The sequence below is a fragment of the Cyphomyrmex costatus genome, unplaced genomic scaffold (genome assembly GCF_001594065.2).
Source record: "Cyphomyrmex costatus isolate MS0001 unplaced genomic scaffold, Ccosl1.0 scaffold212, whole genome shotgun sequence".
Classification (NCBI taxonomy): domain Eukaryota; kingdom Metazoa; phylum Arthropoda; class Insecta; order Hymenoptera; family Formicidae; genus Cyphomyrmex; species Cyphomyrmex costatus.
The window spans coordinates 23950-48862 of NW_017276170.1; the positions used below are offsets into that span (position 1 = coordinate 23950).

General features: G+C 37.6%; 1 protein-coding gene across 1 annotated transcript in view; it reads right to left on the reverse strand.

Moving 5' to 3' along the window:
* Nucleotides 1–1384: 1384 nt before the first annotated feature.
* The window catches only part of LOC108773529 (uncharacterized), a 173307-nt gene continuing 149778 nt past the window's right edge, over nt 1385–24913 (reverse strand). The window contains exons 15-31 of the mRNA XM_018539366.1: nt 22733–22854; nt 14076–14276; nt 13118–13210; nt 11651–11890; nt 10277–10357; nt 9737–9886; nt 9200–9220; nt 8784–9051; nt 6416–6813; nt 6099–6231; nt 5829–6019; nt 5267–5497; nt 4527–5027; nt 4164–4346; nt 3750–3852; nt 3514–3648; nt 1385–2575 (exon numbers count right to left, since the gene is read on the reverse strand). Of these exons, the coding sequence (XP_018394868.1) occupies nt 2463–2575; nt 3514–3648; nt 3750–3852; nt 4164–4346; nt 4527–5027; nt 5267–5497; nt 5829–6019; nt 6099–6231; nt 6416–6813; nt 8784–9051; nt 9200–9220; nt 9737–9886; nt 10277–10357; nt 11651–11890; nt 13118–13210; nt 14076–14276; nt 22733–22854 (3164 nt within the window). The 3' untranslated portion in view covers nt 1385–2462. The remainder of the gene's footprint in view (nt 2576–3513; nt 3649–3749; nt 3853–4163; nt 4347–4526; nt 5028–5266; nt 5498–5828; nt 6020–6098; nt 6232–6415; nt 6814–8783; nt 9052–9199; nt 9221–9736; nt 9887–10276; nt 10358–11650; nt 11891–13117; nt 13211–14075; nt 14277–22732; nt 22855–24913) is intronic.

The following is a 24913-nucleotide window of genomic DNA, read 5'->3' on the forward strand; positions in this document are numbered from 1 at the left end:
AGACTCCTGAGTAGTTGCCACAGCCATGAATCGTGATGTCAGAAGCGAGAAATGACATGTTAAGTTTTGTTACGTATCAAATAAAGATAATTTGGATAAAACAAAATGATGAAATCATTTTAAAATATTTGTAAAAATGGGCAAAAACTATGCTTGTCCTCAGGGCCGTATCTGGGTATAAAGTCGCCTGCGTGTAAGCTTGGTACTAGACGCCCCTCCCCCTCATATTACATAAAGTAAAGGAATACAATACAATAATTAATAACGGACTGTTTATAATTTAATAAAAAAGAAAAAAAATTAAATTTGACTAATATGGAGTCAACGCGATAATCAAAGCGCAAATTTGTAGAAAGAGTTTTTAATAAACACATTATGTAATTACATAGACATTTGGACATTTCGGCTATTGTTTTTAGCCATCCTCAAGGAGGATTGCTCTGATTATCCACTGATTCAAAATTATTGAATAAAATTATTATAAAATTATTATAAAATCCACTAATCTGAGTTTTAATATGGAGTTTTTCTAAAACACGAACACTAGTGATGCTAGTCTAGTATATTATTGGGAGTAACATACAAATTAGTTCGGTCCGTTTTCCAAAAGATGATTGCCTCCAAAGACGAGTTATTTTTTCGAAATGGAATTCGAAAATTGCCTGAGAGATGAGAAAAAGCAGTAGCCAGCGATGGATAATACTTTAATTAATCTGTTCATTCATTTTGTTTTGAAATAAATGCATTTGGAACACAAAAAACGGACCGAACTAATTTGTACACCTAATATATATTAATTGTAAAAAGCGCCTGCGTGTGATACATGCATTGCCCGCCCGGTAGCTACGGCTCTGCTTGTCCTTTCCTGACAGTATCAGTAAATAATCATAAAAAGTAATAAGATATGTGTAAGTTAAAATAGGCTACGCATGTGTATTGAATAAAAGTACTTCACGTGTCTTTTATCATTTTTTATGATTGTTTACTGACTGTCGAGAGAAATAAAGATACGGATAGCTTTCGTCTATTTTTACAATTGTTTTAAAGCAATCTTGTCATTTTATTTTATCCAAATTGTCTTTATTTACAAATAGCAGGTAGTAAAAATTAACGTGTCATTTCTCGCCTCTAACATTACGATTCAATATAGTTGTGGTGACTACTGAGGAGCCTTATAAGTCCGGATCTACAATAGAGTTTTAAGTCTTAATAAGCCATAAGAAATGGACGAATCATAATCGATTATTCTCCTCGAATTCGACTGTAATTAATTAATTTCTTACGGTTTAAGGCTTAAAACACTTATTGTAGATCCGGGCCATAATAGATTAAACCATAAGAAATCACAGTCGATTATGAATAATCGATTATGTTTGGTCAATTTTTTTATGAGCCTTGTAATAAATCATTATCTGATCTTCGAGTTTTAAATCATAAGAAATTTACCAATTATGGTCAATCAATTGTTTTCCTCTCATTCAATTGCGATTGCTCAGTTTCTTACGGTTTAATTACAGCCAATTACAGCAGAGTCCGTAAAATCGTAACGTAAGCAATCCAACACGTTGATTTCCTTAGCTCTTAAGTTTATAATTAGATAACGACTTTTATTGTAGAAAGCCCATTCCATTCCAATGTCGTCGCATTGCATGCGTTACAATCGCATGCTTTTGTTTGTCGCCGCTAAAATGAAGAGTCTTGTCACGCCGTTAAATCTAATGGTATATCACCTCGCTCACAGACACTTCGGCGAGGATACGCAAGTCTCGTTTGTCGACGTTATACATATAAAAGTTTGCCTCGTGAAAATGATTGTACGTAAAACGGGAAAGGACATAACGATATATCCAAACCAGATTCTCAGTCGAGTGGGTTTTACAGTCTCTTGTACTTACAAATACGTGATACGATTTGAAAACTTTCGAAAAAGAACTTTCGATCTGCGAAGAGACGCGGTAAAAGGTTTCTCCAAAGCCGGAATATATCGCCCGGAATATTAGATTCGTCGCGCGGATAAGGTCTGGCGTCTGCCAGGATTTTTTATTTAATGGCCGAGCGCCTGAATCAGTAAAAAATGACAATAAGTCGCGATGTCGTTCGATTTAGTGCTTAAAAAGGGATGAGCTCCGTTTTGATAATGCATTGACAGTCCTTTCTATCGCAGTTGCCGATATCTGCGCTTTCCTCGTACACGCTTCTTCGTGTGTATTTGTACGTTACGAGCTCTTATCATACATAACAAATAATGACAACTACTTATATTACCGTATTATTTAGTCGATCATTATGTACAATACAATCAGTGCGCAAAAAAAAAGCACTTTCTCCGTATGTTGCACGAACTTCCACACGTTTTCTTAACTAGTCGTTTGGAGAAAAAGTTCCTCCCTCTGTTTATTTTCTTTCTTGTTCTTTGTATTGGCAGTAGTTTTGTGCTTTTGTTTGTATTCTTGGAGCGATGCTTAGGAATAGAAGTTTTCTCTTTGCTGATAAAGCGGTAAAGGAGCCACTGGCGAGAGATCCTCATCGTCTAAGCTTGATTCAGTTTTCAGAGGAAGCGTTGCTAGAGCTTTCACTGTTGGTGAACGAGACATGATGAAGCAATTATAAACAATAAATTAATACGTTTATTGAAAATGGAGTCTTGTTATCTTCAATGCTCTTAATATTTTATATATTTTTATTTCTTTATTTATATCTCGACTGTTTCTACTGATTATCGTTTTTTGTATAACACAAGAATTATTTCAATAAACGTACATTGATAGAAGTAATATTGCACTCGTATCTGCTTAGCTTGATAAGAGGAAAAAATAGGAGAAAAAAAAAGACGAAAAAAAGGTGAAAAAACAAACCTGAAAATGATAATGTGTCGTGCGTGTCCTATAGGGAGGGATGGAGTAAGCAATGTCGGTCAGTGTGCCTGGTTACCTATATACACACAAGCACAAAACAATCCAAACAACAATTCATACTCTCTAAGTAAGACGAGACTATATTCATTATCTTGAACAAAAGCCATTAATCAAATCGTATAAAAATAGCACATAACTCAAGTAATACATGCGTTCGCATCTGTAAAAAGATTACGTGAATATATGCGCGATATAAATTGCTCAACTCAAACCAAATGAACATTAGCAATGACGTCAAACGCTTCTGTAAAGGGCGTTCTACAATGCGCAAACGCTCTGTCGCCAATGCTTTACGATAGCCTATCAGAATTGCATCAACACTAATTATTGACGCTTTTGATTGGCTGTCACGAACGATTGCGACTATAGTGACGAGGTGTTTGCGACGTATTACAGAACATTGTTAAGCGATAGAAAAATAAAAATCATTGTACCAGATACAGAAAATGTGAAACTGCACTCATCATTGATCGAGTGTGATAAAGAAACACGTTTTGTTTTTTGAGAGCTAAACGAAACGAACATGCTGCCATAGCTATACATAAAAAATGATTACAATCATGCAGCGATCGTACTTGGAATGCTTATCGACACGTACCCGCCACCATTTTACTTTTCTCCATCACTTGCTTCGCCAGTATCTGATTAAGTTGGAGAATGTGTTCCCTTTGCCGTTTTTCTTCCACTACTTTACGCTTCAAGGTGTCCGATTTTTCTACGTTAGAATCATCGTCTGAAATCAGATGCATATATATTTATCAAATATTTTTATAATCATTATTACAAACAATGGTAATTAAAAAAAAAAATAATCAGAGAAAAAATATCGCATACCACCTCCTTCCGGTGCAGTTACGGTTGTTTCTGAAAGCATTTTCCTAATTGCTTCCGCCTTCTTCAAGCGTTGCTCTTGTTCTTCAGCTGTCAGTTCCGGCGTCTGATAAAATAATAATATTTATGTATAATATATATACATATATATAGATTCATTCAGCTTAATTTAATTTATTCAATAATGATTCAATTATATTATTTGTACATACAATTCTCTAATATCTCGTAGAATGTGTGTGATTTATAAATTGATATATGGTAAATGATAAAATTAAATATATTATCTTTCATGATAGAAATTTCTAACATATAACCTTTTCGATTTTTAGATTTATATTAAAAGCAAAGTGTAATTAAATTAATTTTTATAAAATTTAATTTAAATTTAAATCAATGGGTACAAGTTATAAATACCTGTTCAGGAATATATCTCTCGGGAATAACGATTTTATTAGGCGTGCCTAACAGCTGGTCTATAGTACTCTCGTTATACTTCAACTCCTTCTGACTTAACGTCGATCGCACCACGTCAGGGGCGTTTATCCTGGGCCTGAGCGCTCTCTCCATGTCCAAATCGTCCCTGGCTCTACCCATGCCCTAGAAATGATCAAAGACTCTCGTAACGTATAGGCGAAAAATTAAGATCTTCGAAACTGCCACGATGGTAGCACGGCACAGCGCAGCGATGAAAGTCAGTGACAGGAAATAGACCAAGTGAGACAGAGGTAGACAAAGATAGGGAAATGAGAGAACAGAAATTGAATGAAACAAAAATACCATCTTCGAGAAAGTATCCTCTAGATCGAGCACCGGTTTGCTACTAGACACAGTGTAGTGCCGTCTTTTCTCTCGAGGAATCTGCCTTCGTCTCGGTCCCTCCACCCTCTTCTCCGTCATCTCTTTGATAATCTGTTTGGCAGCCTCGCTCTTGAACACCGGCGACAATTGCGGCGACTCGGACTGGTTTGTGTTCGCCGTCGTTGCGGTAGTCGGTCTCTCGTGAACGCCGACGTTAGTCGGCGATGTTAATTCGGGGCTCATGGCACCCGCGAGAGTGCCGATTTTCTCGTATTGCCTGTACGGTCCGAGCGAGTAGTTGTTATAGTGAGACTGCGCGGCGACCATCGTCGCTTGCGACGGATAATTCTGGCTCTGGCATGGGCTGTATGACGAGGCGGTTGAGTAGTTGGGAGAGCTCATCGGCATATGGGAGCTGGACGTTGGGCTATCCGTGTACGGTGACAGAGTGCTATCGGAGCTGCCGTCGTGACTTTCGAACTGCGATGGGAGCGTCAAAAAAAATTGTAAAATGCCGGGATCGAAGGGATTAACGAAAAACGGGCGAGCTAGACGAACGTCAAGCTGCTCGGGGTAGGATAAAATTATCAATAATATTCGCAAAAATATATATACACCACCAAACGTGCAGAAGTAAGGTTTTGTTGTACGGATTTTGACCTGAGAGGTAATCTGGAATGTGTTTTTTTTAGGTATCAAGAGTCACTGGTAGGACTTACCCTAATTTTATGCCGACGTGCCATCATGCTCTTCAGGGCGTGCATACTGTCGCTTCGCGGTGGAGGTATCACGGGTCCGTAGTGTATTCCAGTCTGCTGTTTTTGTCCGCCAAAACCACGTGGCAGGGACATACTTCTTTGGAATTGAACATCGTCCAGCTCGGACAGTTGAACCGTGCTCTGTGCGTGAACAATCGGTGATTCCTCCACTACTCTGCCAAGCTGAGCCTTCTAGATGTTAAAAGATCCGCGTTAGCAAAGGTTTAAAGAAATCGATGTTTTTTTTTATTAGATTTGATTACACTGAAAAGAATACTAAATTTCAATAAATACTTGTTAGAATAGTTCTAAGTAAACATTTACTAAATATATATTTATTTGATATAAAAATGATTAATTTATTGATTTAACTATACCATTTTTTTATTGAGTAAATATTTATTTATTGTAAATAAATGCTATTTATTATTTAGTACTATTCGAAGAAGTATGTATTGAGATTTAATAATTTTTTTTAAAATTTATTTGAAAAGACGCGTAATCGAAGACAAGACAATCTTACTTCGAATTTTTGGGAGCCTCCGAAATCATCGTCGGACAATCTCTTCGCGCCGCCTGGTGCCTGGAGACCGTTCGTCAGAGGAATTCCGAGATTGCCGATTCTGTCGCCGCGGTCTCTTTGTCGCCTTTCCGATTCGCGTTTCACTATGCGCACTGTCTTAATCTCTTGCTTCTCGCGATTGTGCATTAATCCTGCGAAAGCGCAGAGAGAATGAAACTTCCAATGTTCTGCGCCAGACTTAATATTTCCGCAGTGGAACAAGCGACTTACCAGCAAATTTGTTGTCCTCATTTTGTCTATAATTATCATTCAATAACAAAGCTTCCTCGCTCAAAGGGGGCGGCGGTGGCGGGATATATTCCGGAGCGGGATTTAACGTGCCATTCATTACGTTTCCGTTATGCTTACTCGTGTCGGCGACGTAATCGCCTTGCGTTAAAAATACACAAATCGATATTTGAATATCAGAATTAACTTATGATTACGCTAATTACTATATTTATTGTTATTTATCCAAATAGACGAGAACGTTTATTAATACCGATATCTGTTAATATTAATAGAATAAATTTTCGTCATAATCCAACAAGAATATTACCTGCCACTCTCGAATCCGTATTAACGTATAGGGGTACCACTTGAATCGCGTTACCCTTGCCCTGCATTTGATCTTTCAATAATTGCTGCTTTAATTGGTGTTGTTGAATCTGTTCGCGCAACTGCGGCGAGAGCGTCGATATGTGATTTTGTGAGGATTGCACGAACGATTGCTGATTATGCGGGCGATTCAATGGGGATAAATCCTTGTATTGGGTAGGAGAGCCGTATCGTTGGTGGGAGTTATCGTTTTGTTTGTTTGGTGGTGAGATAGATAAAGACGGACTCGACGGCGAATCCAAACCATGGTCCAGAGTTATTCCGGAATCTAAATCAGTCTCCAACCAAGAATTTTGCGTACGTTTCTTCGAATGATGCACTTGAGGAGCTAGGGGGAAAAAATCGCATTTTCTAAACGTCATCCCGATTTAATATTTAACAAATAATCAGCTGTCAAATACTATTTTATGTGCAATATATATTTGTATACAAGGATAAGCACTATGCATTTACTAGTGATTAAAATCATTTTTAGAGCTTTGCTTAGTAACTAGAATATCAAATCTTATTGAACCATGACAGTTTAAAATTAAAAGTATCTGTCAAGTTGGATCTTGGATGCTTCTAATATATAATTTTGTGTGAATTTATATACTACATATATAGATGTTTAAATGAGGCCAAAATTTTTTTTTTTCAGACTTACACCGCAAACTCTAATAAACTACCACAGTATTATCACGAGTTAATTCTCGCACGGATGCCAGAGATCCGAGTTCGACTTCTGGTCAAGGTAATATTTTTCGCAATATAATTATTTACAGATTTTTAATATGTCATTCATAGATTTTAATATGTCATTCAACATTATTAAGATCCAAGATGCTATGAGCATCAAAATTGTTAGATTGTTAGTCAATTAACCAGGGATGGGAAAGTTACTTTGCAAAAGTAATTAATTCCAATTACAGTTTTTCTCTTTCAAACAGTAATTAATTACTGTTACAAGTTATTGACTCTGAAAAGTAATTCGTTACAGTTACAGTTACTGAAAAAATAACTTTGAATTACTTTTAAGTTACTGTTGAGTTTTTTTTATCGGAATTTTCACTAGTAACACGTTGATACCATTACGACAGTATTCAGAAACATTACTCGACTACCTTCGTGTATCGTTTTACTCTTGTTAAAGATTTACATTTACACGTTATACAATTTTATTCAAAAAGATACGAAAATTGGCAAAGATGTTTTTCGTTAAAGTAATATAAACGCATATGAATATGAATATAAATATGAAAGCACACATATACAATGTTTTTTGTAAAAAAAAATTCTTTTATATTCGGCTAAAAGTTGCAAATAAATTCCAGCACCAATCCAAAAAATGGGTTATGTGATTGCGTTCAGAAAACAATGGTTCAGTGATCAGGTGCATTTAGTACTACAATTCATTGAGTGCTTTTGCATTTGATAAACGGATTTCATTAGATTCAAAAATATAGACCAAACAGGTATAAAAGTTTATTGAACGCTTTAATGAAATTTCTTTCTTCCGATTAATTAAATGTTTCAAAGCTGTCATTATATTATAGCGCCAAATGGACACTACCGCGCACTAAATTGACAAATAAGAAAATATATAAATTAACTATGAAAATAATAATTAAATTAGTTACTTAAAAAATGAAACTAACAATAAGTTAAGTTATAATTACAGATGGATAGAAAGTAACGAAGTTAAGTTACAGTTACTGAAAAAAGGTAACTCTAACTGTAACTTTATTACAAGTAACGAGTTACTTCCCTGAATTTAAGTGATAGTATTGCGGTAGTTTATTAGAATTTGCGTTGTAAGTTTAAAAAAAAAATTTCGGAGCGCATTTAAGAATCTACATACGCAGTATATAAATTCACACGAAATTATATATTAGATTATTAGAAGCATCCAAGATCTAGCTTGACCGTTACGGCATGTTCTCATCGATATTTAGTTTTAGTAACTAGAGTTGAGCGAGATAGAAATAAAATAAGTAGAAATAAAAAGAGTAGACGCTAAAATTCTGCCCAGTGATTAGCAGAGCTTTAGTGTGTGTGTATATACATTCTGCTTTGTTTTTTTTTTCTGTTCATTGAGACGATGGAGAAATGGAAGCGTTTAGCTTAGCATTGAGCCAATTATTAGGCGAGCTGGATAAAATAATAATATGATAAATTTTGATTAATATAATCATAGTGTGCATTACAATATGAATTTTGTAGTATTTGATTAAGTTTGAAGAATCATCTTGAATCAATATTAGTCTTTTTTGAAATTTTGATGCTTCCGACAGCTTACATTGATATTGTTGGACTTACCGTGCGGTGGTTGCGGGTGAATTTGCTGCACCAAACTATGAGATTTCTCTGTCAGCTGGCGAACTTGAATGCTCAGTTCCTTCCTCTGTCTCTGTAGATCACCGACGAGTTGTTGCACTCGTCGTAATTCCGCTTCCAGCGGTGCAGTCGTGCTCGAAGTGTCCCTCGCGACGTTACCGGCGTATCTTCTGGATGCTTGCACCTTTTGCCTCAACACCACCAAATCTTGCTCCAACCTCGCGTTCTCGGCGACCGTTTCCTCAAGTTTCTGTAAAGCACGTGAGAGAGTTGCGGACTATCAGGTTGAGAATGCGCGCGACTTTGAACGCTAGCCGACTCTGTCACATTACGAGAATGGCAACTAAACGGCGAATGACGGAACTGAATGATATAATGTTGTGAATAATGCAATTTACCTGGAAAAATACCGGTTTTACCTGGAAACAGTGAATCGAGACTTTAATTGCGATACGTAATACAATTTACTCTCGTCATTTACATTCTCTCGTGCTACTACATCTTCTTGTGTTACTACTATTTTCACGATATCGCAAATTCAGAGATTGGCAAAGAATAATAAAAGACGAGAACTTAATAAAAGCACGATAAAATGGTGAAACAGACGTTCACTTCAAATTCAAATATTGATAAATGAGTGACTTCGAATCGTCAAAAAATTTTCTATTAGCAGAAACATCGGCAACAATGAAGCGCGTTTGAATATTCAGTACGTTTCACGACGTTAAAAAAACATACGAAAAATTACGAGCAGCAATTACTCGCATTTTGAAATCCAGATTGACGCGCAATTTACTTGGTTTTTTTTTTTGCCAATCAGTCTCTACATCGGTTTTTAATAGATTCATTCACGTGTGGATCAATCGGAATGCAGGAAGGCGGAAGCGCGTGTTAGCGCGGCTGTCAAGGGTATACGTTTACAAAATTATATCTACCTTCGAGTTATGGGCGAGCAGTATCCTCACTCTGCTCAGTTCGCGTTCCAGCAGGAGTTGCTGCTTCCGATATCGCTCCGTTTCGGCCAAATTGCTTCTGCTACCTTGCAGTTTGTGGCGCAACCCGCCCAAAGCTTTCTCGAGTATTTCCTGCAAGCATTAAGTCGACCAAGCGTGTAATATGATCTTGTAGATTTCTATATCTTGAGTTTAAGGACAACCGCTGTCATTTCGCAGTTTATTGTTACAACGTCATTTCAGTTCCGAGCAAATAACGACATCGACTCTCCTCTAAAATTGTGGAGGATGTAACATGTCACATCGCGGGTCTTTGTGTGAACGGGATTACTCGGAACTCTTCAAGTCAAATTCGATGGAATTATCTTCAAAAATATTACAGAATGCATTTCTTCTAGAAGAAATTTGGTGGGAGATCGTTATAATTGCATTTTCCAAGTGCGAATACGCGAAAACTCTTCCAAAACTTTTCGAGCATTTTAAAAGGCTTTATTCTAAGTGATTATTATTGCTGATACCAACCTTATCTTGCTGAAGACTATGCAGTGTGCCAGATTCCTCCTGAAGCAGTCGATCGAGTTTGTAAAGCTGCTGCACTTTGGCCTACGACATAGAAAGGATATCGAGTGAACGACGAAACCTTCAAGTTTCGCTGTTCAAAGGACAAGCTAACGTTTCAATTGGAGCAGATCTCAGAGAAAAGGGAGATCTGCCATCGTTAATTCTAGAACAACGTTCCAGAATCTCTATTTTCTCAACGCTCGTCTCTATTTCTGTTCGTAAATGAAATTCCTTCGCGAGTAACGTGTGAAAAATATTGGTCAAAGAGATCTTTTTATTTCAACAATATTATATTCGATAATATTATGTTATTTTAATATATAATATTATGTTTGATAATATTCTTTATTGCGACACATAATTTTAATTTATTACTGTAATATTATTGTATGTTTTCACATATAGCAATTATTTTGAACCTCTTTGAAGTCAATGAGATTATTATTCACAATAATTAGTTAAATTGAATATTACTGAAAAGGAAATAAAAGGATGTCTTTTTCATTTTCTTTCTCATTCGATTTTATTCTTTTTTTGTTTGCTTATCGCACGGAAATGCATTTGTAAGGTTGACTAACAAAATTAATTCACTTTTGTAGATTAATTTCGTTATTCTAGCGGAATATGCTTAATTAAGTTTCGACCGGTGAATAAAGTACGTGATTGTCGAAAAGTCTTGAGGACTCGGACAAATAATAAGAAAGAAACGAGAAGTAAGACACTTAAATGGACATTGTCCGTAGAGACTTGACTCGTCTAGAAAGTATATCCTTCGGTAAAGTGAGCTCTTCGCAGAATTTACGAGAGGTCGTAAGTGTCGTCCGAGTTCGGTCTTTCTTGTGGTTGTGTCTGCGAGAGTAATTCTTAATTTTTGCACGTATCCTTTTTCCGATCGGCCTTTTACAATCCGTGCACTGTGGATTTCGTTTAGTATTATAGCACGCGAGAGATTGGGAATTGCTTTCATTGGTCAAGAAGTCTTCCATGTCTGATGCACCTCACGCTTTCTTAGCACGGAGTATTACATTGCGGAAAGAATGTAATAATACGAGACATAAGAGACAGAAATTGGAACGAGTAAAACGTATTTCACGGGCGATATCTGACGAGATTGAGAAAGCGAAGAATATATGTACTTTAATAATCGAGACATTCCGTTTATGAGATCGCACATTTTTAATTAACGTATTTCTTCGAAATGTTTCTAACGCTGCGAAAGTATAAGTATATTATGGTATTTATAAGAATCTCAATTAATATAGTGATTTCTACCGTGTATATCCACATTAATTGAACGCTCGAATTTTTGTGACATGATAATTAAATATGAATTACCTGCAACTGTCCATGATCGGGACTCAATCTGTCCCAATCTCTGCGCTCCTCGGCCAACAGTCGCTGTTCCTGTATCCTTTGGTTAAATTCCAGACGGTCGCGGTGATCCCTCGCGTTCTCGTGCAGATCGTGTCGAGAACCGGAAACACTGCTGGTCCCGTTGGCAGTGTTACGATTATACAAAGAGCCCAGCTTCACCATATTGTCCACGAGGTTCACGAGAGGCTTGCTCTTCTCGTACTTTTTTAAGAAAAATCAAACATGATTAAACTTAAAGTACTTTTTAATGTGCAATAGAAATGTTAATGTGTAATATAATCAGGGAATGGAAGTAACTCGTTACTTGTAACGAAGTTACAGTTACAAGTTACTTTTTTGGTAACTGCGTTACTTTCTTTTTTTGATAACTGTAACGGTAACGTAGTTACATTTTTTGGATAATGGTAATGAAATTTACAGTTACTTTTATCGTTACTTTGCATACGATTGGATACGTTATTCCGTTACATAACGATTACATGTTATTAATTACGACAGCTATAAATGTGGTTGTAGAACACTGCGTGTTTTTATTTAATAGCGTAAAAGCTATACATTTAGTTTACCTTAATCTAAACATCGTACATATTTTGTTCTAATTGAGCTGTGTACAAAGCTTTACTCTGTACATTTCTGTGTACATTTATGTTAAGCAATTGGAAAACACCTCTTTTTGCAAAATTTCTGTTATATATTTTAATTATAGCGTTATAATTTTTTTTCTATCAAAATATTTCATTTAGAGCCAAAAGTATAGATTAAGTGAAAATATAGCTATATTATAATAAAGAGGTTATGTGTATTTCTTAATTTTCTTTTTAATTTCTAACTCATATTGTAATTCAGATAGTCCTATACAATCCTATATAATCTTCTCGTTTTCTGCAAAGTATAAAAAAATTCCTACATAGTGTCAGTGTTATACATGCTATATATATATTACTTTTATTAACATTTAAACAAAAAACACTGCAAAAGTACATTTTTAGACTGATTTTTAAAAAGTAACGAAAAGTTACCTTTCGAGTAACGGTAACTGTAACGAGTTACTTTTAAAAAGCGATAACTAGTAACTGTAACTTGTTACTTTTAAAAAGTAACTTTCCATTCCCCCCCCCCCCTGAATATAATGTGTACTAATACTTATAGAAACAGTATCAGTTAAATTAATATTTTAAATCTATATTGATGAACGTTATCGAAAGACGGAGAATCAAGTTTGAAAAATAGGACAATGATTTCACAGCTACTTTTTAAAATTTCAGAAGATTACAATTTGTTAAATTTTTACATTAATTCCTCTCAAATCTTCAAAGTTAAGCTATTTATTCTTTTTCTAAGCTATATATTGATTACTGAATCCATCGTTTCATATCTACGTAAATATTTCGAGGCAAACCTCCGCAAGATATATCTCACATGTCTCACCTGCTTCTCGAGATCCATCAGGTGCCTCTTGAGTTCCTCGAGTTTTTGAAGATTTTCTAGCCGTCTCGGCGTGTCGAGATCCGCCAGTCTAGCCTGCGGGTGCAAACAAAATACACGAAACGTTTATCGCGTTGCATTAGAGATCATTTTGCTCTCCGCGTGCGAATACAAGCAACATTTGCGTTTTCGCGCGTTAAGCGACACGTTATAACTTCATGACATACAACGCAATAAAGCCGGACAATAAACACATATTTGCGTAGAAAGGCGACCCTAAGTTCGACTTGACTTTCTACTCGAATCTTGCACGTCGCGAGATCACAGGTGTATATTCCTCTATGTCCTACATTTGACGTTGAACATAGTCGTCTGAACAATGTTCTCTCTTTACAGATCGTGATTTTTTTTAGTCCAATAGTTCATGAAACTCCGAGTCGAGACTCGGGACTAAATATAGGACATGAAAGAACCAATGTATATCGCGCTTGCCTAGTAGTCAACTACACTTTGCGGAACGCGAAGTCCGTAAAGCGTAATTGAATACGTTCAATCCGTTTATTTGCGCGCGAGCGTTACGTCACGTTGTCAACAAAGGAAGAAATAATATCGATCACTCATATCGTATTATCGTCATTCGCAATCTGCGTGCATCTACAACACATCGATCTGTTCTAACACATCCTGAAAGATCTCGTCAAACTGCACGGTCGTCTGTCAAAGCGAATTATCTCTTTCTCTCTGCCTCTCTCTTTCTCTCTAACACATTAAAGCAATCGTTAAAAGCGACGCTCCTCGAGCTCGAGGAGCCTACGACGTGTCCCCGTCCTCCAGACGGCTCCGATTTGCGGCCCTAAAGGGGCCCACGGCCGCCATCGTCACCGTCACCGTCACCGTCCGTGGCTCATCTAATTGTACTGTGAAAATTTCGTGAGATCGTGTGCAAAAGTTCTCTTCGGACCTGTGCCTCGATCTCCATGTGGCACGTCTCCATCGCCTTGAGGACCGTCGCGTTCTGACGTCGCAGCTGGATCAGCAGCAGCACCAGTTCCTCGTGGGTCCTGCCGAGGAGCTCGCCGGCGGAAACGCGTACCAGCCCGGATGCGCCAGCCTGCGTCACCAGCCTGCCGCTGGCATCCGCTCTCAGGGAGCTGATGTTACTCTGTCGAGGCATGCAATCGTTCGTTAGCCATACACGCAAACAACGCAAGGGTAATCGAGCTGTGACATACGGAAATGTTACGTTACATAGAGCCGCGAGGATTGCTCAAGGGACCGCGTGAGCTTTCGAAACGGAGAAAATGAGAGGACGAGGCTTTTGTTAGAGAAAGCAAAGCGATGGATTAATTTTGCAATTATATACGGAACACACCGAGCATATACGGTGGATTTGATTGGCATGGAAGAGGAGAAAATATTATCATCGACGTAGTACGAGTTAAGCCCATGGCACATAGAAAAATGCGGTGAGGCCGTAAACGTAATCAGTAAGCGAATTGATCGCGGCCGCTTACGTTCTCAACTGTGATTGGTCAATTCGCTTACTGATTACGTTTACGACCTTACGTTTTTCTATGTGCCATAGGCTTTAAATTACCATCAACACTTCACAGCTGCGCCAATGTAGAAATATTGTAGCTGATGTATTGTCCTAAACTAAATCATCCGATTCAGTGAGATCTTTCAGAATATGCAATATACACAACTGTTGTTTATATATATCATTGACATATTTTTCCCTTTCACATATTTTTCCTCGCCTACGTAAACCAATAAACTATCGCGTCAATGTAATAAAGATATATACATAGAAATATAGAATATACGTACGTCATCTAGTTTTGTGGACCATAACTAATAAAACAGTGCAATGGAAACTGGTCGGAAACAGATTTCACGTGAATGCGAGAAATAGAGAATGTGCGGCGAGCCGCACTGGCCCGAATTACACGACGGTAGCTCGTTTAGCTGTATCGAAATTTCAGCCGGTGGTTTTATGTCAGTTGTGTCTGCGAGATTGTACGCAAACTCTTTTTAACTGCTGCAGAATTTCTCGGCGAGAGCCTAGGCAAACGGGGATTACCGCTTAGCCGATCTCTTTCCGTCTGCCATTTTGCATTCGTCCCCCTGTGTTCCCAAACCGCTACGTTTTAGCGGCTTTTACGGTTGGATTTGTGGTAGCTTCAGAGGCGAGGCGAGAGGCGGATGACCAGATCGTGTAATACGACGGAAGGCAACGCGACGTAAATAGTGGAATGGAACGCGATACAAATAATTGCTGAAATAACAACGGTTATCGAACAGTAATTTGTTGAATATTTGCGTTGCGCGAGGCAATTGCGTAAATAAATAATAATAAGTGACACGCTATCAATTTACGTGTAACTGCGTGACTCATTCAGCTGAGTATCCTGCCTGCATTCACGTCAAACAATATCGTTTGTGTATCGATATTATTTCGTCAGTGAAATAAAATTCAAAATTTATTTCTGATCGCGTATAAATAACACATCACTCAATAAGTCCCGGGCTTGACATAATAGATGGCGCACTAATAACAAATCCATATGATTTTTAGAAAGTACTAAACCTTCAAACAAACGTGTCAAAATTTTAGCTCAATCGGACCTTTACTTTACAAGTTATAATCGTTTAAATGACGTTACTTTTGTCGAATTTGGGTGACAATGATACTGAAGAGCGTTCAGTATCATTTGTGTTTTTACGACCGTGTTTAAAGTCAGCATTATACCACCTCTTAACTGTTGTTTCCGACGGAGCAGAATCCGAATAACACTTATCAAGCCATTGCTTTGCTTGAACGGTATTTTTTCCCATCAGGAAGCAATACTTCATCAACACACGAAATTAAGATTTTTCCATTGTTTTGAAAAATGCAAAAGTAGCGTCACTTAAATCACTGTAACTTGTAAAGTAAGGGTTCGATTGAGCTAAAATTTTGACACGTATGTTTGAAGGTTTAGTACTTTCTAAAAATCATATGAATTTGTTATTAGTGCGCCATCTATTATGTCAGGCCCGGGACTTATTGAGTGATGTGTTACCTATCCCTTTAGCTTAAATTTGCGTCGCTCGATACAAAAGTATTATGTAAGAACCTTTATATTTATTTCTGACCATTCCTTCTCTTTTATATCCCTCAATTTTAAAAGGTAACTAGTTCAGACTCTCGTGTTTATCTATAACGTTCGACTTTCAAGAGTAATTTCGAAGCTCCGAGCAAATTGGCCGAACGGTCGTATCTCTATAGTGTGCCATCGTAAGAATTTCTAAAGATCGTAGAAAAGCGAAGAAACGGAGGGCGCGCCATAGTTTTCTATTACTTTCCAATTTTCTAATACGCCTCTCTGGCCGAGGGGGAGACGACGAGCCAGAGGCGACGTACAAATTCTCATAGACATATCGACACGGACGAGCGCAAACAGATACAGGTCATGCCGATGAGGTTCGATGCACGTAGCATCGCTGCAGCGAAGGAACGGTGTACGAATGAAATTCGTGGCAATCACCATTGGATCGTAGTTTTCTTCGCGCAAACGAAAATACGCCTTCTTTATTTTAACAGACAGAGGTCCCAAAAGATAGCTCGTACGCTTTTCGCATTCCAGTGGAATCTTCGCCGGTCGCGGTATATCTTTGCCGCGAGGTCGTGCCATCTGTATTCGCGAGATATACCGGAGCGAGATCGGCATTCCCTTGTCAGGAATGGTCGTTCAGCGAATCCTAAATCCTTCGCCACGCGTTCAAGTACGTCAACATGACCGCGCGCGAGGTGTACGACGCGAAGCACGTCGCGAAAAGGAAAGGCACGCTCACGTTTGCTCATTGTATCGCCAAGGACAATTCCTCCTTAAACAAGCAGCGTTCTTGTAGAAAGCCGAGGAATTTTCAATTTGCCGCATTCTGTTGCGGCTTAATGCCTGTCGGCTTTTATTTTTTTATCTTTCATGTATAATTCAGGGTTTGCCACGAAACTGGGCAAATCAGGGAAAAGTCACGAAATTTTCTTAAGAAGATTAAAATTCTTGGTTCTAAAGAAGTTTTATATACCCGTCGCATCTCTGTACGTAGTATTTTGGAATACTATACCAACTTAACAATTAAATGCAAGCAGTGTCAGCAACATTAATAGTAATTTACATTATTATGTTGAATTGCTCTCTCAACAAAATATTTAATATTTTGGTTTCCAAGTCAGAGAACGACAATATAAAAAGTTTCTAAATATTATTGAAATTTAAGAAAAATTATGAAATTTTAGGACGAGGAATTCGCAGCAACCACCCTATGTAAAATTATTAAATATAAACGCATGTTGTGTTAAGTGTATAAAAGATATTTCTTCTTTTATAACATCGACTTGAAAAAGTCTCCACTTCACTTCCTCGAAAGTGCAAACAAAGCGTGGTGTCTTCAAGTTTAACAACAGAAAGATCCTGGACGTTTGCGTTGAACTTTGTCCTCAGAATGTTCAGAGAAAAGTCTCCGGAGGTCACTTTCCATCCTTCCTAATTTCAAATCCTTAACTCCAAACGAACGTATCAAACAAAGTTACTTGATCACACTCCAGAGATATAGTCACCTCTGTGTGATGTCTCTCAAATTCTTCTATTTTACCTGTTTGCGCTCTGGAAGTTCCTACGTTTTTCTCACAGATTAGCCAGATGGGGAATGCTTGAATTCACAGAAAAAAAAAAAAAAACTGAAGAAATTTCCACCTCGAACTTACAAATCTCGCGTCGGGGTGACGGACGGGAAGCGGTATGGCGCGCGTCGAGCGACGCTTCGGCGGGCGGACTGGCGTCATGCCCGGTCGGATCGGTTAGCTTGTTCGTCGACCGACCAGCCGGTTGCATAGTGTGCATCGCCGCCTTGCCTGGTTCGCCCGGTGCCCGGCGTTTTGTACCTTTTGCCCCCGAAGGGCCCGGTCGTCTCTCGACCACACGCGGGCATGCTCGCCGACGAAAGTTCGAAGCTGCTTCGTGTTCCTCTCGCTTCATCGCGACTCTTTCATTCCGCGAACGTTCTCCCATCGACTTCTATTAGCCATTAGAACGATGACGTGGATCAACAAACGATATTCACACGTGGTAACGGACGTCTCGCGTGCATCTCTTGCGGTAACATGTTCGCGGTTGACGTGTTCTTAAGATGCGAAGTGTCGGTTTACGTGGGATGATGATTCGCGGTTTAACGTTATATCGCGATGGTTCGATCGATGAAGGGGACAAAAATGATATTTTGCGACTTTTGTGTTTTGTAATACGATCGTTAGAGTCGTAGTGGTCGACGGTAAGTTAAAACTCACGAGACGTGATTGATTTTCGAATGCCACACAGAAAAAATGATTTTGCTGAAGTGTCTAAAAATTTAGTTACATACGGATCTGAAGATAATTTTGTTGGACTAGTAAAATAGCTATGTACGGGAATCAGCAATGTTGTAAAACGTTTTAATATTCTAACAATCAGTTTGAGCATCCTACATAATCATTTTAATAATTCATAATAATAAAAGGGCAAAGAAGAGTCGATTTAAATTAACTAAAAATAAAATTAAATTAAATTAAACTAATGACATATTTAATTCTAAATTAAGGCTACAAGTCTTATATTAAAATTTACGATTTTACAAACAAATAATATTTAACTTAAAACTAACTATAATATAGTGCTTAAAATTAAAATTAAAATTGACAAGTTTCGACTCCTAGATTGAGTCCTCTTCAGAATTCGAATCATCTTATTTATGAATAATATTGTAGATTTTGTAATTTTAGTTAGTTTTAAGTTAAATATTATTTGTTTGTAAAATCGTAAATTTTTAATCTTAATTTAGAATTAAATATGTCATTAGTTTTATTTTATTTTATTTGTAGTTAATTGACTCTTCTTTGCCCTTTTATTATTATGGATTGTTGTTTATACTAAGAATCCTTGTTGAATTTTAAATTAATTATTTTAATAGTCCGAAAAAATTATTTTCAAATTAAGATACCTCAACAAAACTATTTTTTTCATTGTAGTCTTTCAATCTGAATTGCTGTTGAAAATGAAAGAGGAGAAATTAAGAATATTCTTGTAAAACTAGGAGAATCTTGATGACTTATCTCGCCAGTCTCCGACGCGACCACATTGTACGCAGCGCCACCGCACTTTACAGACGGTTTTTCACAGATTCTACATTGCCGTAATAAATAACATATTACGTCAGAGCTATTCTCCTGCGATAAGATGTCGTCGTGAGGAACGACGAATTTGTGTAGAAGGATGAATGCCGTGCCATCGTGCGCAGACGGTGAAATTCATTGTGCACGAAGCTTAAGACCCGTCTGCAGTTCCTTGGCACGGTGCCCTTGCTGACCGATGCTGACCGTATGCAGGATCGACCCTGGACCTCATGTTTCTCGTTTGTCTTTTTCTCCGCCGTCCCTGTCGCTCTCTTCGCTTCTCTTTTCTCTCTCCTTCCCTCGCCCTCCCCTTTCGTCCTGGCCCTCTTGCCACCCTTCGCCACTCCATTGTATGTAATGGCGCCAGGACGACGACACTCGGGTCGTTACTTTCTTGCCTCCTCGTGTACCGCACGTTTAAGATAAGCTCGCGTTAAGAAACCGATGGGTTCTCGTCCGAATTTGCTTGTTCACGGGGCGAAAAATCCGCTTCTCGATCGAATCTGAGTATTCGCTGTTGCGAGAGAGGCCGAGAAATCGTGCCGAAGAATGCCGTCTAGCAGGATTACTTGTAACACGAACTTGTAAATTCCTCAAACCGCGCTTAGAATTTTATGACGCTACGCACTGAAGGAGCGACTTGAAGAAAGATGTAAGGCACAATCGTACAAGTTCACTAGTTATTTTACTGCGACCACACGAACCTAAACGAAAAAGTTCTCGGAGTTCTGCTCAGTACTGGAATTTTGTAACTCTTAACAATATTATCGGTATCGTTATATTAAAATACACATATTTGATACCTCTTATTAACCATTATTTAAAATTTTAACACAAAAATTGACTTTTGACATTCATTATGAATTATCCTAATTTGAAAAATCTTTTAAATTTACGTACAATGTCGGCAATAATTCAGTAAAAATAAGTAACAATTTAGATAAAATATTTCGAGAAGAGAGAAATCGAGGAGTCAGTGAGAGATGTTTTGTCTTAATTATATTGGAATAAGGAATTTTTTGTTGAACGTCTGAAGAGGACTCAAACCAAGAGTCGAAACTTGTTACGACATATTTATACATCGAGCGATTTTTTATATATTGACCGATATTCTTATTTTTAATATTGTCAAAAGCGGCTAAGTATTTTATTGTATTCTTTTTCTTTAAAATTCATATTATATTTTTAATGTTATAATCGCTTTCTTGTTTACTTACGAATTGACTCTTATTGTCCTTCACCTCGTTTTAATTAATATTTCGAGAAAATGGAAAAAATATACATCTAATATTTTTTTACAGTCAAAACTGTATTATCGTCGTGTATATTGATAGATACAAAATAATTGTAATTACTACATTTAAAATTATTTTTTAGGATAATATTATATAGTTACAATTATTTAAATCATGCAAATATAGTCAATTGTGTTATTAATAACAGTTACACACACTGCTAAAAAATCTTTAGTTTTTTCTAAACACATTTTTCAGTTATTATTACCACATAAATAGTAAACGAATTTTAAAAAAATTATATTTACTATATAAATGCTATTACATTTACTGAATAAAAATGTTTATTTATCATTTATATTTTAATATTTTACTGTATTAATATTTCAAATTATCATAATTTATAGTGTAATTTTTTTATGTTTAAATATATACTATAGGTATGTATAGTTATTATTACTAACATTATAACAGTAATAAATATAAAAATGAAGTTTCTGCCCATAATTATTTTATCTTATAATTATAGTCATAAATACTACACATTTTTCCTCTTACAATTAGTACAGATATTATATATGATAAAAAAAAGTAACGAAAATGTATAACGTACCGATATTATCATTAAAAATCACCAAATTTCAGTGTAATTCTCGACTGACAGCTGACTTCATTTTTCCTATTCATTTTTGATCGCAAGATCCATGATCTGCTGCATTTAACGACGAAACGACAGTGATGACCTATTTTGTATTCAGGATCATATGGATCAATGTGATCCTGTTTGTAAATTACATGAGAAATTGATCAGCGATAACTTCATCAAAATTAATTAAAATTGTTTTTTGCTTTGAAAAGTCGAAAGAGCCGAGGAAAATTCGTCTGGCGTTTATTGCGCACGATATATATCGTAGCGCAAACATTATCAATCCCGTTTACAACGCGATGCGTACCGTGTGTGTAACATGCGAAGGTGAGAGTCTTTCTCTCGGGGCAACATTTTAATTAATTGAGCTAATGGAATTTACATGCTGCGATGATGATATGCAGGGTATGCCGCGTCAATAAAACGGATAGTGTGTGCGTTTGCATGACAAAAGACAAAAAGACATTTATAGATATAGAAACAGAAAAACGGCAAACCGTCGATCGTGCAACGTTCGCGGAAGAATTCGCCATTTCGTTTCCGGTAATTCGATCTCGACGCGAGAACTCGGTCCACCAATAATATATAAATCGGAGATTTCCAAGCTCGTCGCCTTTTTACACGGACAATAAAACTCGTGTTGTGAACGCGCTACTGTGCTACACGTATATACGTAATTTATTTTTACGAGTTGGAGGATTAGCGAGAGGGAGAGAGAGAGAGAGAGTAAGCCGTACGCTCGTAAACAAACCACAAGCAATTTGCGAGAATGTCAGACTTTACCGCGGAACCGAACCGAATCGCCGTCGGATGTTAGCCATCAGCGAGACTTGGTGCGTGATACAGGTGACACTTTTACGAAGCGTGTGCGTTCGCAATCGTCCCCCGGCCATAAATTTCCCGTTCGCAGTGACTGGCCGTTGCGACGACGGCATGGTTAATTCACGCGCGCGACCGTTGCACGATCGATGCCGCGAATGGACGCGCGAATTTCCTCTCTCCATCCATCATGCTCTGCCATGCCAATCGGGATCGACAGGATTGGAGACCGTCTAATAAGAATCTGGACATGGGTGAGAAAGCCACCCTTGATTGGTCCGCCTTGTTTTAACAATTTCTGAGAGAGAGAAATAGATAAGAAAAAATATAATAGAATGGGAAAGAAAAAGAAATAGCAAATGTACGTTATTCTCTCTTACAGACTTTTTTTTGTTAAAACTATACTACCCTGGATACAAAACTACGGACTCGTATCCAGACTCTTATTGGAAGGTCGCTAGACTAGAGCTCTACATGCAAACAAAATAGTGCAAAGATCTACCATGTTTTTGCCTCAATAACCATATTAAATAATTACTAAGCGCTATTGGACGCTATAGATTATCGAATTAAAAATGACGGTCGAAGTAACCAATGAGAAAGTTGTGAGCATTCGGCTCAGATAAAAGGTCTGCGCTAGTCTTTTATAAATACAGAGCTCTACTCTAGACGGGGCGCTCTTTCGCACCAAAAGGCGTTAAGATGACTCGCTCATTGCATTTACTCACCCTTTTATGCAGCAGCTCGCTGCAATCCGCACGTGATCGCTGCTGGCCTTGTCTTGGACCTGTCATCGTGCCCCCGCCGCGGTCGACCTCCCTGCCGATCGGGCTGATCATTTTTCTCTCACCTGCGAGCAGAAAGGAAGACAAGTTACGCAGGAGAAAGCCGTCGGAAGAGGAAGTCGCGTATTTCTGAGCGTGTTGTAACGAGCGAAAGGATCTGTGAGACCGGAAATATCGAAATCGACTGATATTCTCGAAGATTTTTTTCTTTGTTCTGCCCCCCCATTGTAATAACGATCGAGTAGATTGACTTTCTCTTTAATCACGTGAATGGCAGTCGTTTGTATTAGCGCCTTAAAGCGCCGGAACTGTCGGAGCTACTGCCTTTCGTTATTATATTGCATCCGTTACAGGATGTCGCGGAATGCATTATGTTCAGCCACAGATTGCCACAGAATTTTTCTGAGGAATTTTAAAATGCTTTCTTAGCAAGAATTTACTAAGTTAATGATTTTTTGATATTATACAATACATTTCAGTGCAATTAAATTATTATTATATTATATATATTCTTTTACTTCATCATAAATTCAGTTTTCTTCATTTTTTAAATATCTTTTGAAAGATAAGTATATGGATATTGAGACATTAGCATACTTGTTCTGACTATTCACAATCTGTGGCTAGACTGAACGATAATGAATCTGGGACGCCTTGTATAGGATATTCAAATGCCTGCAGAAATGTTCCGCAGCTGCGACCGTTAGACGCGTCATAAAATGGAGGAGCACGGACTTCCGTCTAACGCAGAAAATTGCGCAGCTATTGTACCTATACAGATACAATCGGATTGCACAAAGAAAATTCTTGGTGGACCGTGGTATTTAAATTGTGCTGCTTCCTCCATTCTTTTTGGAAGAAGATATTCGCCAGGAGATATCATCCAGGAGCATCGTTCGTGTTTTCAAAAAATTACAATGCCCTTCCGATTTTCTCAGCATCAGATTCGATTCTCCAAACGCAGTCGAGAGAAAGAAAGGGAATTGGCTGAAATAATCGTATCACTTATTCATCTTCAAAATATTCGTCGTTACAAACTTACAATTTTTTTTTTCAATTGAAAAGGAATAACGGATAGTCTAATTAAGATCTCTCTTACGATTTCTCCGTTAAAGCCGCCCCGTAATGTTCGCACGATAATATTGTGCAACCTCAATTCGTGTGTTCCTCCGTGGTTGAATTATCCGATATCGATCATGCGTACCTTTGCGTAGTTAGACAGGATGCATACACACGAGATTTCCATTATTCCACGCTGTGCATTAGATGGGTGGCACACAAACCTTACCGGGACAGCACTGCCACGGATCTTCGGATAATTAACCCCGGGCGCCCGCTGAAATTCTCGACCTAAATTTATGTGCTTTTCAGGCGGTTCGGCAATCTCGCGATTCAGAGCAGACGTTAAATCGCCGCTTAATCTCGCGGGTATTAATCGCTCATCCGCCGAGCGAGGCTCCGTTCATCATTCGTAAGTTCGCACGAACCGAACGTTCCAGACGAGCCGGGTTAGAGACCAGCTTTGAATATTGGAGGTAGAGATTTGCTGTAGTGATAAATTACGTGGAATATTTAACATAAAATATGAACATACTCTGCATAATAAAATAACATAGGTACATTGGACACTTAATTTTAAAAGTAGCAACAATACTTGGAGTGCAATTATTTTATTATCTTTTGTCATAATTAAATTCATTTATTAAGCATTACAGTTTCTTCGGAAAGGACGTTTTGACACATTTCGGGACATCTTCAAGGATGATTTAATGATGCAGATATTTAATAACCAGGTTCAATCATTTCTTTAACATTCGTTCTACATTTTTCATACTTCTGACTTTCATACATTATGACTGCAAATTTTATTAATTGTATTTTATAATTCAGACTGGTCTTACGTTCATTACAATTGGAGGCCAGATCAATTTAACCAATTTCACAATTTAACGAATTTTAATGCTGCAAAGTGACTGCAGAGTACCATATTTGACCAGAGAGATCACTGTTTGAGCATAAAACAAACTTCATTATCATTGTTCAGGATGGCCCGAAATGTGATCGAAACGTCTGATCCGAAAAAATTGAAATGTTTAATCAATTTGAATGTTTAATAATGTAATA